Source organism: Alosa pseudoharengus, unplaced genomic scaffold, assembly GCF_046254945.1.
Source record: "Alosa pseudoharengus isolate Yale_2024_CS ecotype anadromous, Long Island Sound unplaced genomic scaffold, YU_APseudo_1.1 YU_APseudo_1.1_scf_11, whole genome shotgun sequence".
Taxonomy (NCBI): domain Eukaryota; kingdom Metazoa; phylum Chordata; class Actinopteri; order Clupeiformes; family Clupeidae; genus Alosa; species Alosa pseudoharengus.
Genome location: NW_027468576.1, coordinates 16,830,943 through 16,851,674, shown reverse-complemented (window position 1 = coordinate 16,851,674; position 20,732 = coordinate 16,830,943). Strand labels below are relative to the sequence as shown.

General features: G+C 44.1%; 2 protein-coding genes across 2 annotated transcripts in view; both read right to left on the bottom strand.

The window, feature by feature from the left end:
* Positions 1–588: 588 nt before the first annotated feature.
* Positions 589–5,217, bottom strand: cbr4 (carbonyl reductase 4). Its single transcript, XM_076276735.1, has 6 exons — positions 5,107–5,217; positions 4,502–4,651; positions 3,906–4,026; positions 3,620–3,753; positions 2,277–2,411; positions 589–1,937 (listed from the first exon to the last, which is right to left on the bottom strand). The coding sequence occupies exons 2-6, from the start codon at positions 4,644–4,646 to the stop codon at positions 1,747–1,749; spliced, it is 726 nt and encodes a 241-aa protein (XP_076132850.1). The 5' UTR covers positions 4,647–4,651; positions 5,107–5,217; the 3' UTR covers positions 589–1,746.
* Positions 5,218–8,728: 3,511 nt separating this feature from the next.
* The window catches only part of sh3rf1 (SH3 domain containing ring finger 1), a 53,863-nt gene continuing 41,859 nt past the window's right edge, over positions 8,729–20,732 (bottom strand). The window contains exons 8-12 of the mRNA XM_076278155.1: positions 19,802–19,972; positions 17,731–18,017; positions 16,599–16,963; positions 12,632–12,972; positions 8,729–12,239 (exon numbers count right to left, since the gene is read on the bottom strand). Coding sequence (XP_076134270.1) covers positions 12,071–12,239; positions 12,632–12,972; positions 16,599–16,963; positions 17,731–18,017; positions 19,802–19,972 — 1,333 coding nt within the window. The 3' untranslated portion in view covers positions 8,729–12,070. The remainder of the gene's footprint in view (positions 12,240–12,631; positions 12,973–16,598; positions 16,964–17,730; positions 18,018–19,801; positions 19,973–20,732) is intronic.

Here is a 20,732-nt window from a genome sequence, read left to right as displayed (position 1 = left end):
TGAGATCACGACGTTTGAGGGCCCCTTAGCCCCTTGCACGTGACGCCACCCACCCCCGACATCATCCATCCCCAACCACGAGTCTCCAGTCGAAATCAGAGCCCCGAAAAAACACTCCCCTGGCAGCCTAAAAATAACCTGCACCCCGTCACTAATCCCCCCCAGCTGGAGCCAGCAGAGCCCCTGACCATGGCTCAGTGGGGAGGTGGGGGTCGGGTGGAGTGGGGTTGGGGGCAATGAGGGGCATCCCGGGGGACAAAGATGAAACATGATAGCAAGGGACTGGGTTCCCCTTAGTCATGGCAGGGATAAGAACCAGATCGAGGCCCTGACACGCAATTTCCAAGATTGCGAAACAGTTGGAGTGGGCCCCAAACAGTCTAGAGTTCAAGTGTTAAGTATGAATCTACACAAATCTTTATGAAACACTTCTCAGTATCCTGCTGGTAATTAAAACCATTTTAACCAAGGACTCAGAAAAGGCTTTGTGGCAAGATCTTCGTTAAGCAATAAGATTACAAAGCAGTTTGTCATTCTGCTGCTGCGTACACAACATACATCTACATGTAATTAAACAATTGAAAGGAAGGCGTTCAAGTGAAACGTTTACTTATTAATTCCGTCCATTGCTGACATTTAAGGCCTTTGTTTTGTGTCAGTTGGATTAGCAGAAGACAGATTGAGACAGAAGAATACAGAGAAACAATGACCACAACAATGCTTTTTTTTTTGCTTAACAGGAATAATTATAGTGTAGAAAATGTGCTGTAATTCTTTTACGACTGACAACAAATCTCTACACAGACTCTCACCACATCTTAGGTGGCAGTGGAACGGAGAAGCTTGGCTTTAATCATGTGTTGGGAAACTAAGCTTCAGTAGACAGACCAAAGAGGCGAATCTCATTTTTAAAACTTTCTATATGCTTGTGGGCTGTCTGCCCAGAAACAAAGCTTAATCCTTCTCCTGCAGCTTAAAAATACTTGGCCAACAAGTTCAAACCTCCACTCACAGACATTGTCCATGCATCATTTTTCCAAGGGGACAAACACCATTCAACCAACATGGTGCACATATACAATGCTAACAGTTGACGTAACAGGCCACGTCCGGCCTTGGCTGCGCTAACAGTGTGCATGTGTTTTTTCTTCTTCTCTGAGTCAGGGGTTGATCTGCTCCATTAAATGGAACTGAAGAAATGCTCAAACCCAGAGGTGCGTCCAAATTAGGAAACAAAAGGCAAACGTTCACACGTTCAAACAGGTTTTGTTTACCTTGAGCTCACAGCAAACATATTTGCAAACACAAGCAAATGGTCTCAGGATAGGGTTCAGCATTCATGTATGTTCGCTGAGAACTAAGGGTTAACCATTTGAATCAAACAATTTAGCATGTTTGCACCAAAGCATTCAGTTTTAGGTTCAAAGAAAACCAGTTCACTTTGAACGTCCGCTGCCATTCGCCAAATTTGGACGCACCTCAGACATTGTGGTACATCCAGAAGGAACCCCATACTGCTTTCTGCCAGGCAGACAGGCAGTCCATCAGAGATGTAGAAGTCTGGCTTCAGAGAGTAAAAATCCTGCCATGTATTGGTTCTACCTGTGCACTTAACACATAATGTGATTTCACTAATTAGCTGATCTTCCAGCTTAATAATTAGAATCAGCTCTTTAAGTGAATGGTTGGAACCAAATTGTGGCAGGACTTTTACTTTCTGAAGCCGGACCTTTACACCTCTGACCTCTACATGGCCAGCTGCAGGCCGCCATCCACCAGCAGCACCTGGCCCGTGATGTAGGGCGACTCCAGCAGAAAGAGCACCGCCTTGGCCACCTCCTCTGGCTCCCCGAAGCGGCCCAGGGGGATCCTCGTCTGCGCCCCGCCGCCCCCCACCTCCTCCTGCAGCCCGGCAGTCATGTCTGTGCGGATGAACCCTGGTGGAGGTCAAAGGGGAAGGCTGGTTGGGTTGGTTTCACTTTTTTAGCTCCATGGATGAGAGGATAGGTTAAGGGGGCAAGTTGTGTAAATCTAAGATGAAATTCATCATGAAGTTCATCATCCCTGCAGAGGTAACACTTGGCATGTAATTTGTCTCAATATTGGGGGAGTCGTCCTCCTTAATCTATGCTGTGTGGAGGAGTGTGCCTGTATGGACTGGAGAGCAGCCCATAATACTTCACATTACTGCCGTCACAAAGCAGAGGGAAAAAGACAGGAGACATGGAGGGAGGGAAAGGAGGGTGGGCAAATTACAGGAGAGGGACAAGAGGTACCTGGAGCGACGAGATTGACTCGGACATTCCTGGACGCGACCTCTTTGGCCAGGGAGCGTGTGAACCCCTCCAGCCCGGCTTTGCTGGCGCTGTATGCACACTGACCCGCGTTGCCTTTCAGACCCACCACGGAACCTGCCGGAACATTTTAACAATAATCAGACAATCTGTCAGAACATATAATTACGTGACACAGAAAAGGGAGAGGACATTGTGACCAAGGCTGAAATACCTCATTATTAACATTGCTAGTTGTGAAGGTTGACTATGGTAATCCTGAGAGTAGTGGGCCTACCCAAGACTTTCCCAAAAGATTAGTTAGAAATTGGCACTAAAACTGTGACACATTAAAGTTCAGTTAGTTTAAAGCCATATTTATGACATTATAGAAACATTACAGAAGTCTCAAAAATAAAACAAATAATCAGATATTCAGCAACTTTTCCACTGTGAAATGTGATTCTGACAACCACACATTGTTTTCAATTTACAAACAGTATACATTAATGACCATCATGCCATCAGAGAAAATTATATAACAGCCTATGGACAAAAGGTACCATCACAGTGCATCACATACAGTACACCAAGGCCACCTAGTGGCCATTGTATGCTAGTACACTGTCTGCCAGTCTAGTGGTGTTGACCAAAAATACTATTGTGCTGTGTTTTTCTTTATCATAAATATCAGCTTAAGACCCCAAAAACAGAACTACGGCCAACATAAGAACAGGAAAAGGTGCAGTAGGGTGCTTTGTTTCTATGTGGCGTTTTAGTTTTGATGGTTTCATGCTCTCATGTGCCAGCAATTCACTGCACAACACACACTGGTGTTTCTGTTCCTTTTTGTCCTCAATGTAAGTGAATCCATACTTTAAATATTCAGGGTCGTTTTGCCATATTTACAAATTTAAAAAGATGTTTAACATGACCTGCCACATAAACATGGTCTATGATGTCTATGGCAATGACTGGCATACGAATAAAGTCTATAAAAATAAAAGGCCTACATTAGATCTGATAGAGTAGCATTTTAAATGGGCGATTCTTTTATTTATTTCTTTTTTAACCGCAAGCTCCACCGCAACCCACCCAGAACGGTTCCGCGCCCCACTTTTGGGTCCCGACCCACCAGTTAGGAAAAACTGAAGGACACATAAATCTTTGTAACCAAACATGAAATAATAGCTCACTGCTGAAGACCAATATACGAGACAAATGAAAACAGAAACTGGAAAGAAGGATGACAGCCAAGGACGGTTTTAGTCCACTGAACGAACATGCCGGTTGTATGGTTGTATAGTGTATAGTTGTATATAATATAGTTGAGTATAGTATGGTACCTATGTTGACAATGGCCCCGCCTTTGCCCAGCATGCTCCTCAGCGCCGCCCTGCAGGTGAACATGGAGCCCAGCAGGTTAGTGTGAAGCACAGACACTATGTCATCTGGACGTGTCCTCAGTAGCAGCCCATCCCTTCAACACACAAACACACACACACACACACACACACAGAGAGTGAGAGACAGTCTTTGCTGTGTATACAGACAGGCACAGGATACTGTATTTAATTAATGCATATTAAATACATTTGTTAATTAGCTTTGGACTGTGCTTTGCTTTCACACCTGTTGATTCCCGCTGCGTTGACCAAGTATCCCACAGTGCCATAGTTTTTCTGGATGGCTTCAAATGTCTTCTGCACTTCCTGCTCCTTGGAGACATCGCAACTGAGAGCCACATGCTCTGCTACAGAGAAAAATCACAAACCACACTGATATGAAGAATCACCTGAAACCACTTCAGCTAAAGAGGGACTAAAGAGATACTTTGGCAAGGTATACTGGTCCCTTGGACAAATTCTCCTTAGAGTGCTTCATTCATCTAATCAAGGGCCTTAGGTGGTTGTGGTCTGTTTGCAAAATCAAATGTACTCCATTAAAGCTGGCACGAAATCTCGCCACGCGACCAATCAAATTGCCCAGTTCAGTTAATTTAGGTCCTTGGGCAGGTCACTCCGATAATGCTGTAATGCTATAATGCTATCCTCTACATCCTTACTACAATACCTCAACAGGAGTATGTTTTCATGAGATATGTCTGTGCATATAATCCAAATAACACTTAAACTGTGTAGTTTACAAGATTGGGATTCAGCCTAATTATAGATTTGCCCAGGCCGGTGTCTCTGTGTAGCTTGTGGATACAGGCTCAATAAGCTTACCTCCAGGCAGAGCTACTGCTGTGGCCTGGGCTGCCTCCTGATTCCTGGATATCACCACAACCCTTTGCCCTCTCTGAGCTAACAGCCCGGCCACCGCACGGCCAATGCCCCGGGAGCCGCCAAACACCACACTCAGTCTGGACATGGGTGCTAAAGAATGACAGGTAACGTTAGCAAATTGAAGGCTTTCATGTTGGAATTGTGGCCAGACCATGCACCAAACACTCTTCTTCCAAAAAAACAGTTTCGACACACCCAGGTGACGTTAGCAGCATATCTGCACCACAAGCGTAAAACAAAGCAGTTTGATAGTTTTGGTTCAGACTGAAAAGAAAACTTGTGAGACTGTGGTGGTCAGATATTAGACTATCGATATAACGTTAGGCTCTAACGGACATAAAAACTGACAGTGAATTGAAGAAAAGGAGTGGGATTTTGTGCTAACATCTTTCACCAATATGTAATTAAGCTAACGTTAATTTAACGCTAGATCTGCATTACGTTAGCTTGGACCAGCTCGCTCTCAAACCATGTGAAATACCATTGTTAGCGCGCAGCTAGAATTGAACAACAGGTTATCCAAAGTACACTGATATTACGTTAACCTCAAAGGTTCTCTCATCAAAATGTCCTCATGTTATTGTCCTTAGATAGTCCTCTTAAAAGTTGACAGCCATTCACCCTAAACGAAAGCCAGTGGGCGCCGCCATATTTTTAAAATTTGACCCTCTGACGTTGCCCCTGTAGATACACCAGATGGCGCCACAACATATAAAAATGGTTTGTTACTATTCTCAGTCTGGTTGCACTGGGTTCAACCAGAGCCGTATAGGACTCTGGGTTCAACATTCTTTGAGGGCACTAGTTGAACACTCTCAGTTTTGTTTAACAATATACTTTTTTCAAATGAATCCCACCCATAACAACATAATAGTCTAATCATTGGATCGATCAACTAAGAAATGACAACTGTCCTTCAGTCTCTTTAAATGCAAAGCACTTCTTCATTCTTTTGTATTTCCTATTCTTCTAGAACTGTGTCTCAATCCCTGAAGTTTCAGCATGCCGAGTAGTGAAGATGTTGGGTGGATCACTAACTGTTACCAGTCCGGCACATCTTCAGTTGTATAGCCTACCTTCATTAGGTGTTTTATCACAAGACACCCTCCTTCGAGGCAGGCCCACAACAGGCTGATCAGACCTGGGAGTGTGTCTCATGGTTAGCCGGTCACCTTGGAGCCCAGACTTGATCTCTGCATTTCAGTTATAGCCAGTGACTCCTCCTTTCTGCGGCGTTGGCAAGGGCTTTATTGGAATGTTTTATTGGAACGACCACAAGATGGACATTGGTCATTGGACACTGGAAATATAGTCATCTGTAGGCCTGAACAGGTAAACATGAACATGGACCATCCCTTTAAGGATGTGTGATAAAGCATGGTTACATTAAGGTATCTTATCCTCTTCTGTCCTATAGCTGTATGCCGGTGGCTTGAAAGGCACAAAAGTAATAGGACTGACAGAAGCAGGCAGCTGGCATGCTTTTCTTCTGCACAATAGCCTAGGCTTGATAAATACTGCTTTGCCGGAGGACCTCCAGTGCGCAATAGTGCATATCTGGGCTAATGACACAAACCAGAGAGCAGGCATAATAACTCTGAGATAGGCCTACTCACAACACAAAAAGTCAGTCAGTTGAACTAAATGATAACGAGCACCTCTCTCAGCAGTTGGCACGTGGCAACATCAAAGAGCCCCATAGAAATCAAATGAGAACACAGACTCATGCATAGCTCATTTTTGGAACACGTTGAAGAGCTTTCTCAGGAAATCGTGCTTTAGGCAAACTTTTATTGAGCAATTCACAAGTCACAATGTCAGTCAGCATGAACCAGAGAAAGAGAGAGAGCGAGAGAGAGACCGAGGAAAGCGCAATTCTGATCATTCTGACTATCAAATTTGAATGGACATAAAAACAAGTAGAGTGGGTGCTAGAAAGCAGTTTTTAAATTGTGATTGAGCCATAAGCGTTGGTGCATGGTAGAGAGGGATGTGGAGCAGGGCTTTTTGTCACTTTTCGCTTCTCATTTACATTTGTTTCTCATTTACATTTACATCTTGAATTTCCCCTGGGGATCAATAAAGTATCTATCTATCTATCTTTGTGTGAAATGCAGTGCTTGGGCCTCACAGTGTTATTGACTATACACTTATACACATATGTTTATGTTTATTTCTTAGTAGATACTTTACTCAAAGTGAAATACTGATTATTAATAGAACTAAATAAATGAAATTAACAGAATAGTGTCAATAACCATAAACATAAATATATATGAAGAAATATGGCTTTTCAGATGCAAAAATCAATTTTTTTATGAATTTACAGAAATATACAGTAGCCTATTTTAAAAAGATAGATAGATAGAAATTACCTGGAATTGGCAATAAAACATAATATGCAAATTTGCATCTGAACTCTTCATATATTACATGTAATAGCCTACATTTAGCTTAGGCTTCATATATTTTCCACACACACACACACACACACATAGTCTAAATTAGTATCCGCTGTCCCTCACTCAAATTGCATTAAAATGACATGTCAGTCTTATTTCAGGTCCAGGCTAAGGAGAGGACACGTGCAAATGAACGCTTGAAATACATTTTTGTGAGGAATTCTGGCTAATGACATTTATTTAGTGTGCCCAGGTGTGACTGAGCTGATCCCCTGATTTGTATTCTTCCCTGTACCTTGAACATCAGGAGGTAATTTTCTTCTTTCACACTCCTTTGAGCTAACGACACCATGCCAACGCGAGCAACCAAGCTCATATACCAACACTGCTTCTCTAACACACACACACACACACACACACACACACACACACTATCTCTCTCCCTCTCTCTTTCAGCTGTGAATGAATAGTACTACATGCATTTGAGAGTACACTGGGGCTATCCATACCCTCACTCTTCATTCATACTGTATATTCTTTGCCATCTCATACTCTTTCATCTACTTTTAGAGCTATTATGAGGCTGGAGATGTTAATGTCAGCACTGTCAGATACTCTGAGCTACCTTGCAGTGTGAGACATTGGATGAACTGAAGGCCTTGGGGAACAGAATGAGAGAAATGAGTGGAGGAAGGTGAAGAGACGGAGACATATGAAGGGTGAAGGAAAGGACGGGACATTTCAGTATAAATAAAACATGCTCCTCGGTGTGTGTGTGTGTGTGAAGTGTACCTAGTATCCATTTGCAGTTGGAAGTAGCAAATGGGGGGATAGTGGAACCTGGGACTGGACACGCTGAAGTTTAGAGATACTGGTCTTTTTTAATAGCTCTGCTGGACTGCTTTAAGTATCTTTGAGTGTATCTTACAGTAAGTTAGTACTTAATTCTAATCCTGTCTGTCTTTTCCAGGTCATAATTTAAGTGTCCTCTCAAAACTGGATTATCGACCCCTATGAATCTTTAACAGGCATCACTTTAAAGATTGTGATACATCTAGTTAAAATAAAACTTCATGCACACCATGAAACTGCAGGTTTTCAGACTACAGCTACTACAGACTACTATAATATGTGACCGCTCTTATTGATTTTGGATTGAAACAAGTTTGCCATTACACTGTCCTGGTGTGTAGTTATAGGATGCTTTAATAGCTGAAAATGTACCCGAAAGCCACAAGTTAAAGTTAAAGACCAACTGGTATCGACCAGTTCACAGTGCGGTCAATATTTCACCTAGCAAATAGAGTGGGGGAAGTGCACATTCAGTTTGTGCTGAGGAATAAATAAAATAGTTTTTTACAGCTTATAGCACTATACTGTGCATCTTCAAAACTGAGGGGGAAAAACAGATCTTGGAGGAAGAGTGGTCCCTGGCATCCTCTCCTGGGGCAGGTTGATGAGTTAACGTCTTCAGACAGCCAGACACAAGCAGAGGGCAATAGGCAAAAGGCCCAAGGTCTTTTTTCCCCCTCTTCCCTTCTCTCCTCCCCTTTTTGAATCGCTCCATTCCCCCCTTCTCTCCCACAGAGCTATTTTTAAAAGCACATAAAAATCACCTTATTCCAGTTAAATATTTACATCAGGTCCAGGAGAAAGATTCAACAAAGGGACTGAGTCAGAGAGGTTGCTGTAGTCTTTATATGAAAGAAAAGGACCGGCACAAGACGAGTAAAACCATTGGCTTTTTATTTTTGTTAAGGTTGAAATCATTACAAAATGTGCTTTTCCTTCCAATGTTACAGAATGTTTACACAGAAAAAAAAAAAAACGGTCAAGTGGATGCCAGTAATCACCATTAACAAACAACAGACCACCTATTTTTAGATGATTAAGTCATTATTGAGAAAATAAAAAATATCAAGTATGTCATCTTGGCAAACAGAGAACTGGTCAGATAAAGCCAACTTAGTGCTACCTTGTGTGCCAACAAGGCTTGGCATTTACAGTAAATGAAATTCACAGGGAAAAAAAACAACAAAAAACCACCTTTAGTTACATGTTGACCTGCTGATGGACTTCCAGCTAAAGCAATCAGAATCAGTCACTACTAGTACTGAAGTTGTCGATCTCCTTGTAGATTTGCCCTTTGTGTGTGTGTGTGTGTATACAGTATATGTGTATGTTTCTGTATGAGCCCACAGGTACCTTCTGTCAGTGTAAGGCATATTATTTCATTTGACTAAAATATACTGTACAGATGAGTGTGTAAACTGTGGAAGTCAAGAAAAAGGTGAATGTAAACCTGTGTAAGTCCATGGAAAGCCTAACAAGCAGAGATTTAAAAAAGACAAAGTATTTGAATGAGATACTGCAGGTAACTGGATGAGTGCCAAGATGACATAACAAGGAGGGTCAACTCAACGGCAGCACTTGAGTTAACAGTCCGTCTAAACAGTGTATCGTACCACGCTCTACAGCTCGACGCCTCTCGCCACATCCGCAACATCAACAACAACAACTACAGCCTAACTAAGCCAGCAGCCAATCGCACAAAAGCCCCTTCATCACAGAGCGAAACTTTTTTGCACTCTCAATCTCTTTCAGTCTCTCCCTCACAAACACACATATAACTAATCACAATTTCTGTGGACATTTTTATAACCTGACCCCTTAATGATAGCCCAATGTACGAAGGCATTATTAAAAGGACAAAAGACTTGCGCCATTCTAGTCAGAGAATAAGATCTCTTGCGAATTCTAGCCACTCTGCATTTGAACCGACTATCAAGAATCACCTCTGAAGGACCTTAAATACAGTTGCCAATTATGTGGCACTGGTGTCAAATGAGCCTCAGAAATGTTCAAGGGGGGCTTAAGGAGCAACGGTGCAGTTTCGAATTCAGGTGATGGAAGTGGTGCATTTCCCAAATTGCCTGTCCATCAGAGGTACTGATGGAATGCGTAGATTCCATAGGTTAAGTGGCATTTGAGGCCCAGTGAGTGTCCTCTCTGATAAGCAGGCTCACCAGAGGAGACATGATGACTGGGGAGGGAGGTGGAGGGGGTCTCATTTTAGGGTATCAGTCCTGCATGACTAGGTTTGATGGCAGCAGTAATCCACCTGGCTGTTATACCGCATTTGATAACTGAAGGTGAGAGCTGGGAACATTGTGCAATGTGCAATCAGGGCACTTTTTCCAAATCAACTGTTCCATTTGAAATTCGGCTGGCGAAGGGAGAAATTGAAATGCCATTGACTGCAATACGCTCCGGTGGCTGGGGGGGTGGGTGGCAGGGTGAGAGGAAGAGGTGGAGGCAGTGGATGAGACGATCATTTTTTTTATATGGAATGAAACGATAAAACAGTAGGGACCCAGGGGCTTTTCAATTCCATTAAAATCAATCACATACAACTTGTGCTTCACAAAGACAAAGAAAAAAGTCAACACAAATCAATGAAACCGGAGTAAAACCAAAGTACCCAAAGCCATTTATAGAACAAAACACATACATCATATTCAAGTCTACGGGACACTTCATTACACACAAACACACACACACACACACTGCACAAACATCCACCAGACTGACCCTAAGGAGGAGGAGGAAGCTGATAGAAACACTTGATACTGAAATGCAGTAATGGACACATGATGGTGGAGAGCCACTGTGACGGGCAGAGCGCCTTGCGGCTGATCTGTGTGGGACAGTGGTGGGGCCTCTGGCTGAGGGACGCTCACTGGTGGTTTCCAGCGCGCTGGCTGTTGGAGTACTTTTGTGCTTCCAGCACGTTCAGGACATGTTTGAGGTTAGACCAACTGTGTTGCAATCACTGGCAAGATGACTTGTTACTGTTTGTTCTGAGGGTTGCCACACAGACGATCCCATCTCAAACACGCGCTCACACACACACACTCATAACGGTGAAATATAAATATACACAGAAAAGTGGGTGACAGACTCACTCTCTGTGATTACGGTGTGTGATTGTGTCAGTCGCTCTGCTCTGTTGCCTGGACTGAAGAGCCATTTCAGATAAGGTTAATCAAAAACAGGGAGCAGCTACGATTTTCAAAAGGAAAAAAAAAGAATCACAGGATACTAGTGATTTTGAAGACCTGTGGAGTGTATTTCTCAGTCTTTTCCACAAACAAACGCACAAGAACCTCTCACATCCAAATCACTTAAACAGGACATATACAGCAGTCGATTGTTTCTAGTATTTCCTCATCTTGACGATCTCGTCAGCCATTTTGAATCATGCCGTATCTTTCATGCAGTCCCTCTACTACCTATGACGTCCTTCAAAAAACATCGAAACACAAAGGCAATCAAAACATCCAAACATTAATTGGCATTGATGACACTGAGAGACTTGCTATGACCTTTCAGCCACTTATTGTGCAAAGAGAGACAGATTGGACGAGTAATTATCCAATCAGTGAGCTAAGAGCTGCAGGCAGCCAATCACAGGTCCACGTTAATGGTACTTCCACATTAAAGCGAGCTTTTAAATAACTCATGCATCCATACCAGTCAGCCAACTTTCTGCACTACCCCAACCAAACCACATAATAAAAAATAAGTTAAATTCATATTTCCAGACATGAACAGTTCATAATTTTTGTTTGTTCTGTGACTCATATTTATCTTTGTTTGCTTATATACAATAAAGTGAGACAGTACAAGGCACACATTTAAAAAGACCTTTGAAATGTTAACTGATCGTTAAATAAAGCAAAAAGGAAAGTCTAGCCCTACCACGTGACTGATTCTAGTGCTCATCACCAGCTTATGCTAGCCGGTGCTAATGCTAATTTCCTCTGCTTGCTACTGTACTTGTCTGTCCTTAAGAATCCATTGCCGTTTCTCCACTGTGCTATTAAGGCCTGTTCACAGCCTCCTTACAAAAGGCCGCAATTCATCAGTGGCCCAGTTCAAGAGTTTTTTCCCCCTCTGCGAGGTGGCTTAAGGTGGCTGGATTAAGACTACGGCAGAAGGCATAGCATATATATCCAGATGAATGCCTTGCGTAGTCATCTCAGTTTGAGTGAATTCCACTCCCAGACGCCAAGACTTTGGGGCTGATGATCATGTCGCCGAGGTATTAGATGATGTCCACAAAGCTGCCAGGGAAGAGTCCCGTGCGGCCGTTCCGTTGAAGCGTGCCCTTGAACCAGCCATCTTCACGCTTCCGGTGCACAAACACGATGTCTCCCTCCTTCAACTCCAACTCTGCCTCACTCTGGGGCGGGTAAGACACCACCACCCGGTACCTGTGGGAGGGAACAACTCAGGTTACATCCGAATCACGTTGTGGCCACATTACCACCCTAACACCATGTAGTCCATCATCCCTTACTTTTCACTGGTGGCATTACAATACTGCCTTCTGGGCATAGTAACTGGTTTAAGATGCAACCATTAACATGCTACTTTCCACTACAGTCAATGTATGACGAATGACAGAAGAAACCTATGTACACAAAGACAACATTGTAAAAAATCAATTCATAAACCTGTTAAAATTCAACATTTACTAGTTTGGCAGGATTTTTATATGGAGGGCTTACGAGCTCCACTCTGCAAGAGCAGTAAATATGAACACAGCAATGCACAGTAAAAAAAATTCAGCAGATTGCGGCTCAAAGTGTTGGCAGAAACGTACCTTTCGCAGATGATTGGTCGAGAGTCGTGTAGCGCATGCAGTGATGAACAGGGTTGGCGTGGGGGAGGGGCGATGGGCACGGGGACTTCCTGGGAGACACTCTTGCGGTGGGTGGATTCCGAGGAGCCAGAGGCCGACGGGGAGGGTTCCGATTCGGCCGAGGTGGACCCACAGCGACCGCCATTGGCCCCAACTGGGCAGGCGGCCATGTCAGGTCCAGCGGCTCCCAGGGGCATGTCCATGGCGACGACTTGCTCTGCTTCCAGCGTGGGGGAGGATGGGGGAGAGGGGCGGAGCTTCTTCTTATTGGATAGCAGCTTAAGGAGACCCTTCTTCTCTCTCTGTGTGTTAAAAAGATCAAAACACAGCCATGTTTATATTGAGCACTTAAGTTTTATGCAAGGGGGCAGGCGAATTCCCGGAAGTAGAAGAATCGACGTAGGCTGGAGGGACCACCTCTCTGCTAACTCCCATAGAAGTCCATTCATTGTAGGATTTTTTTGAAATACCATAACTTCATATAACATATATCCTGTGCCGATATTGTAGCTTCTGTGTAATCCACATAAACACTACAAAGGCGAAACAGACTCCACTACCTCGTCCGTAACGTTGGTTACCCGTAAGAAGAATGGTTAGCTTGTTCGGTTGGAGGGAAGCTAGCTTTGACGTAATCTCTCTTTCGCGCCGTAGGGAGATAACCGTATTGTTTGGATAAGAAGCTCAGCCCACCTTACTGTCTATGACGGTAAATCATAAGCAAAACCTAGCATACACGACCGTATGTTAAGGTAAAGCTTTACACAGAGGCAACCTAATAATAATAAAAAAGTAAACCTAATTTAAAAATAAACGGCACTAATCATTTCAGAGGTTTTCGATGGATTGTCCGTAGGTCGGAAAAGTGGAAAGAAGATTAGCTTCAAGGCTATAACTTTTTTGTTTTGTTTTAGCATTCATGACTGTTTTTGAAGATGATCATGTATGGTAGCTTCAACATTAACACGACTTGGTGAGGATGATATTAATAATAATACATAAATAAATGTTTAACTTTGATGACTTTGAAGGTGAAGGAAGTGTGAGAAGAATTTCTGTGTATCTATCATATGAGTTACAAGATTCAGTTAGATGGCTAACGTCACAAAGTTAAGTGTGAGTCTGCGCAGTACTGGGGGGACCAACTGAAAAATCGTTCTATTTGACTCAGTGCCCTCCCATTGAAAACGACGGAGTCTGTTCGTCCATTTCTTTTACTGTCTATGGTTTTATGCTTTGGTCTGATCTGGTCTGGTCTGATGCTGGTCTGGTCTGATGCTATTTTTGGCCACGTTAACTTTAAGCTTTAATGATATCCGTTTCAGATATTGAATGTAGGCATTTTGGCTGGGTTAGATCTGGGTCCAGCAACATGTGTGTGTGTGTGTGTGTGTGTGTGTGTGTGTGTGTACACACTCATCTGTCTCTTTCTGTTAATGGGTCTCCACCCAGCCTCTCACAGCTCGTCTCACCCACTAACTCAATTTCTCCTCTGCCCTGACAGAGGACTCTTGTGTGTGAATTAGGCCCTGAGGAACAGCATGTGAGGACTGAGGACACTGCATTATCACCCTGCTACAAAATAACTCCCAACACCCTTGCTTGACTTGCCCAAAGGGAATAAAAAGATAGCACTTCAACAAATCAACACACTTGAACTTACGGGTGATATCTCTGATCCACATTGTGCAGTGAGAGTCCCCCACATGTGTCTCTAATGTTACAGGAGAGTATGAAACCATACCCCAAGATGAGAACCAACTCCTCCCGATCGAAGCCTCATGATTCGTCTCAGAGCTGGTTTCTATCTGGGACCCCAGCTGGGCCCAATCATTTCCCCCCTCACCCAGTTAGTAGAAATTATGAGCTGAGTCGGACAAAAACCACACGCGAGCGCTAACACATGCACACATGCTTGCTCGCTGGCTCAGTGTAGTGTCCTCGAGGCATGGTTACACACACACACACACACACACAAAGAGAGAGAGAGGCTTCTTGTTGTGCCTGTCCTTAAGCTACTTTAGAATATTCCGCTTCATGTAGCGCAGCGTTTTCGGCAGGACTAACACACTGCACTCAGCAAAAGGAGAGCAAACCAGCCGAATCATAATTAAGAGACACTTTCAGCTCAGCAGGTTTTTAGGAGAAAGTTGAAGCAGATGAGCAGAGGAAGAGGAGAAGAAAGAGGGAGAGGAAGGTGAGCAAGGACTCTACCAACTCCCCAGGGACTCACACACACACACACACACACACAACCTGGTTCCAATTTGAAACTTTGTTTCCCCCAAAGAAACCTTCTTCCCATCTTGCATAAAGTTAATTATCATAAGTAACTGCCTGTACAGAGGAGGCAGTGAAAGTACAGCATTTTTGGTGCACTTTACTAAAGTGCCATGTGAAGCGCTAGGGTAAAACTGCCATTGTCTTTTATAATGTGCTACACAAATAAAGTTGACTTGACTTGGTTTGAACTCACAGCCTTGGCGTTTCTAATTGTGTACTCCATGAAAGTACTGAAACACTTACATGTTGTTCTACCACATTTATTTGACCTTGTGATGTCGGGACTACATCTGGGCTACACTGGGCATGCAACTGAAGCATTCTGTTCACAGAGTGCAAAAATAGATCTAGAAGACTGAACTACAAGTTATACATTTCTTTTTCAATGGTGTGCGCCGCGATCATGTCTGGTGTAGCCGGTTCCATTGATTCAGGCTTGTGCAAAATTCCAGAATTGAATTGAAACTGGCTCTTAAATTCCAATTGGAATTTCACTTGCATTTCAATTGAGGTAGCAAACAGGAAGCAGAATTGCAATTTGAATTGTGCACAACCCTGCATTGATTGGAGCGGAAACTAATTGTTGCAGCATACGCATTAAGAGGAGAGAGTTAAAGCCACCCCTATGAACACTGGGAAGGCAGAGGGTACTTGTATCGAATTTTCAGGAGTTTTAAAGGTGCTTTTTGGAGGGTTTTTTTAACATTTAAAAAGAACCTAGAAATATCAACAGATTGAAGTAACATGTTTTGACAATGTTAAACGCCTATGCCCTGTGTTAGCCAGATATCCCCTACAGTTAGCATGCAATCCAATTAGCGTCAGACGCTAATACATGAAGAGTGCTTTATGGCTGCGTTCAAGACAAATGGAAACAAGTATAGAGGAAATAATGGAAAATAAACTGTAACCATTCCAAAAATGATCACCATATGTTGTCAGAGAGTAAGGAAACACTATGAATTGAAGTAATGGCCTAATTGACAACATTACTCTAACCCGTAAAACCCATTAAAAAAATGAGTTACGGGGCGGAATCTCTTGGAATTTTCGTTTATGTTTTGAACGATTAATTCTAGAATAGCGCATTAATAAAGGATAGCGCAGTTGCCAAATTAGCAAAGGCCAACTGTCAACAGCTGTCAGTTGTAGTCATGAACGCCTACGAGAGGCAGGCAAATTTCCAAAATTAAAACAAGAAACAAATTAAGTGGACATCGGAGGAGCTTCCTGAGATGGTGACGTCTTCATCAAACGAAGAATATCAAGTCTGACGCAGAGCTGGCTATATTTCTCCACAACAGATAGCCTAGGCTAAACTTCATCTGCATCGCTAACTTTAGCTATATATGTTACGTTGGTTAGAGAGGTATTTTTTGTTTTCACTGTTTCCGTAATGTGTAGCTGGGTCATGGTTGGAGAAACGTTAAAGCAGCTGCAGGTCAACTAACGTAAGCTATGTCTTCATTACATCTGGCAACCCAGAAGAGGCTCACGTCTGGTAGTCTTGAGAACGTTCACCAGTGTTTTGATTTTGGCCTACAGAACATTCGGTAACAATCCTACAAATCGCACCTTTAAATCAGAAGTGGTGGTGTTGTGTGGAGTAGTGTTATTGGTGGTGGTAGCTGCACCCTGCACCCACCTTTCCATCTTTGTCCATGCGGCAGGGGAGGGCCTGGTTCCCACCGGCTGCACCAGCGGCGGACGCCGAGGTCATGGCGGCACCGAGGGGCACAGCGTTGCCGGGGGCGATGGGCACGGCCAGCACGGCCACGGGCCGCAGGCCGTCCACCTCCAGGGATGCGGCGCTGACGTTGGGAGGGGTGAGGGAGGCGGCGGCGCAGCCCAGGGACACGCCGGCACGAGCACAGGAGGGGGAGGCGCCCGCGGAGGCCACCACGCCCAATGGCTGCGGGCACACGGCCAGGTGGGGGAGGAAGGCCACGGCCTGCTGGGACTGGATGGGCGTCACCGCTGCCGTGGGCCGGTCCTGGCTGTGGCAAGCAGCTGGTGGAGGAAAGCACACAGGGGGTAATTACACCAGACGCTTCCACTGGGAGCATCAGCCAAACACACGTGCACTTGTAATAAAAAAAGGCAACTTGTGTTACGAAAGTGCACTTGTATACACTTACCAATAACAAACTCACAAGGGTAATACATGGAAAAACCACAAAAATAATACTTAAATGTTTTAAGTTGTTGCAATCCAGAACAAAATGTGTTGAAATCAGTTAGCCCCAAGCTTAAAACATAGCGCATAAACAGTATGGTATTTAACAGTAAAGTATTTTCTGCTGAGCTCGTGCAAGTACTCAAAAGCCAGGTCAGACACGCAGAGGTCTAAAGGATTAAATGTGCAAATGAAGGGATTCCTAGAAGCGAAATCTACAGAAGACTGATATTTTATGGCCCTCTTGCATATGCGGGGTTTACAGCATGAAGCATTACATAACAGATTTACTGAACACTGCTGATCTGCATTAACTGCCATGTGTGTCCAAATCAGTGGAACATGGGCATTCCACACTGACTAGGACATACACGAACCCTACTACAGTCTAAAAACCTGTGAGGACAGAGTAGACCTCACAAATTTTGATCAGTGTTTGACATAGTTAATACATACGTACATCACACATTGACGGTAGTGTATGGAACAGCATTCTTCATTTTGTATATGTGAGCGTGCGCTTGTGAGTGTGAGAAATAGTGGGTAAATGGGAGTGGGAGTGTGTGTGCGCGTGTGTGTGTATGTGTGTGTATACACTTACCAGTCCTTACTGCATTGCGCGCCTGATTGACGGTCATCTGGGACGTGACGTGCATAAGGACTTTGGCCTGTCCTGAGGACATGTGGGCTGCAGTTACCACGGCAGCAGTGGGGGGGAGCGGGCTGGGTGGAACAGGCCTGGGGCAGGTGGTGAGGACCTTGGGGTGCTCCACACCCCCCAGCGCGCCACCCAAGGGGGCAGTTGAAGGGCTGACGATGGTGACCCCTCTCCCTGCCTGGGTGCACAGACTCAGGGGCACTTTGGGTTGACTGCCTCCTGAAACAGTCCTGCAAGAGAAGAGGCCAGAGGCGGAGCGCTTAATACACATCCCCAGACGTGTCAACACTGGAACATGTAGGAGTTGCTATTCTAGCGTGCAATGATGGTGCAGTATACTAGCACACAGTACAGTACACTAACTAAGAGTGGAAGAGGACAAGCTAATCTGTTCCATGTGAGAGTATGTGTGCAGGTATGTGAGTGTGAGTTTGTAGGCATAGAGTGTGTGTGTGTGTGTGTGTGTATGTGTGTGTGTGTGTGAGAGTATGTATGTGTCAGTACAAGCGATCTGCTGACTGCTTATATAATTTGCTCAGCGGCACCTTGATCTGGTGCGTGTGACTTGCGGGCGGTGAGTGAGCGGGTGTGACAGCCTGCATGTTATGTGTTGACGTGTTTGACGGCCTGAGTGGGCCTGTCACACACATGCTGATACTGCACATGTATTTGCAGGGAGACTGATGATACATGCGTAAATGCCCCCCCCCCCCCCCCCCCCCGCGCCCCCCGCCCGCCCATCACTTTGCCCACTCTGGCATGTGCGTATGTAAGTGTGTGAGTGCAAGTGTGAGTGTGGGTGCGTGTCTGATGTGCCACGACCTTGACCTGACGCACATGAGTGATGTTGATTTGATGCGTCAGAGACGGCAACTAATGAACTGCTTTGATGAAGATTGTCAGTCACCTTGTGCATGAGTGTGTTTGCATCAGCGTGTTGCATCACAATAGCATATGAAAGTACAAGACAGCAAGAGCAAAAAAGTGTTTGTGGGAGAGAGAATGAGAAACATCTAAAGACGAATGAGAAACATCTAAAGACGAAGGAGAACAAGAAAAGGATGAGGAGAGAGAAAGAACATCACTGAGATGAGTTAACATCTATACAGGGAAGAGAAATCAAGACCAAGGCAACAAAATCACAAGGGAACGAACAAGTTTGAGTGTGAATGAGGACATGACAATGCTCTTAAAATGAGGGGACACAGCAAGCGATGAATACTGCATTAGGATATAGGGAGAGAGGAATAGAGAGAATGAGTGGAAGAGCCAAAATGAGTGAGTGAGCGAGCGAGTCAGAAAGAGATCAAAATAAAGCGTGAGGGAGTGACAGAGAGAGGGATAGAGAGAATGGGTGGAAGAGCCAGAATGAGTGAGTGACTCAGAAAGAGATAGAAAGAAAGTGTGATGGGTGTGTATGGGAGTGACCTATGAGGCGCCCGCAGCGCAACTTCTATAAAATTGCCAACAAGTCGTCTGCAGATCACGCACTAAAAACATCCTCCATTGTGAAGTTTTTAATAGATATTTAATTGTAGATCAGAACCATTTTAAGCATGTATGTAGCCATACATCTGGGTTAAATTTTAGCCTTTGGCTTCGAATCCCTTTCCCATTCATTCTTTAAACGAATGCTAAAAATTGTAACCTAAATTATTAATTGCACAAAAAGATTGCTTTTTTTGTTTAAAAAAATAGTTTAGATTCACCATGCAAACTTTGAAATGAACAAACGGAACAAAAATGTTGGTAGTGTTGCATATTGATATTGAAGTATTGAAGAATCAGATGAAAATACAGTTGCTTAATATATAAAGGCTTAAAGGCCTACATAATATTGATAATTTAAATGTAAAAATCACATAGGCCTATTATTTAGGAGGATTACCCTCGCAAAAAAGAAGTGAGGGTATGTTTGTTTCAATTGAGTAGCCCTCCATGTGATTTTGGGTCTTTCAGGTAGCCCTCATTCCCAAAAAGGTTGGCGACCCCTGGTCTGGAGGCTGCAAGTTACCTGCTGACAGGGCTCATGTAGTTGCCAGGGAAGACGCCCATCTTGCCCGTGTGCATGGAGGTGCCCTTGAACCAGCCGTCCTGGCAGCGCTCCAGCACCAGGAACATCTCGCCCTTCCTCAGCTCCAGCTCGTCCTCTTTACGTGGGGAGTACGGGAACATCGCCACATACCTGGGGAACACACACACACACGTGTAAACATAGAGTATACCCAATATGTGGTAAGTGGTAAGCAACCTCATTGTCCTATGTGTTGTCCTACAGTACATGACCATGTAAATACCATTCCTCCAATACTGAAATGTGTAGCAATTCCACTAAAGAGAGCCCAAGAACCGGGTGAGGTCATTCGATGTTATAAGAACGGTGTTTGAACATGGACGGCTTATGGAGAATCCCATGGAAGATTAGTTTAAATGGCTTTGTGGAAGAGCCTTACTTCACGTAATCAAGGACACAACAATAACAATAGCCTCGCTAGCAGGGATCTCAACAGACACCTCATCAGTAGGGTCATCAGGACTCAACGAGATGAAGGAACCAAGGAGAACCAGCGTGAATATAAATACACTGAAGTGGTCCCTGAAGTGGCACACAACACTACGGTGACAGACACCTGACAGCGACTTAGACATTTTGAAGCTAATTGTGACCTGATTGTGGGAGGACCAGGAGTGGGGTAATTGCTCTGTCGAGTGCAGTAATTGTGATGACCTGCTGCTTGGTAGGGCTGCTGGGGCCCCATTACCTTGACTTGCCCTTCAAAGTTTTTCAAGAAAGTTGTCCAAAACCTTGGTCTTTTTGAATACTACTAAGTATTTTGTATTTTTCAGCACATTGAGTGCTAAAAATACTAAATACTTGGTTAATCTTAGCACTTAAAGTATTCAGTACTGCATTGCACTTTTTTTTAGCAGTCAAGGTATTCAGC

Coding starts and splice junctions, on each gene's coding strand:
- cbr4 (XM_076276735.1), bottom strand. CDS start 4,646: ATGTCCAGACTGAGTGTGGTGTTTGGCGGCTCCCGGGGCATTGGCCGT. Junction 2,412..3,619: donor CGGGGCCATTGTCAACATAG/GTACCATACTAT, acceptor ATGTTCCGGCAG/GTTCCGTGGTGGGTCTGAAA. Junction 1,938..2,276: donor AGTCAATCTCGTCGCTCCAG/GTACCTCTTGTC, acceptor GACCTCCACCAG/GGTTCATCCGCACAGACATG.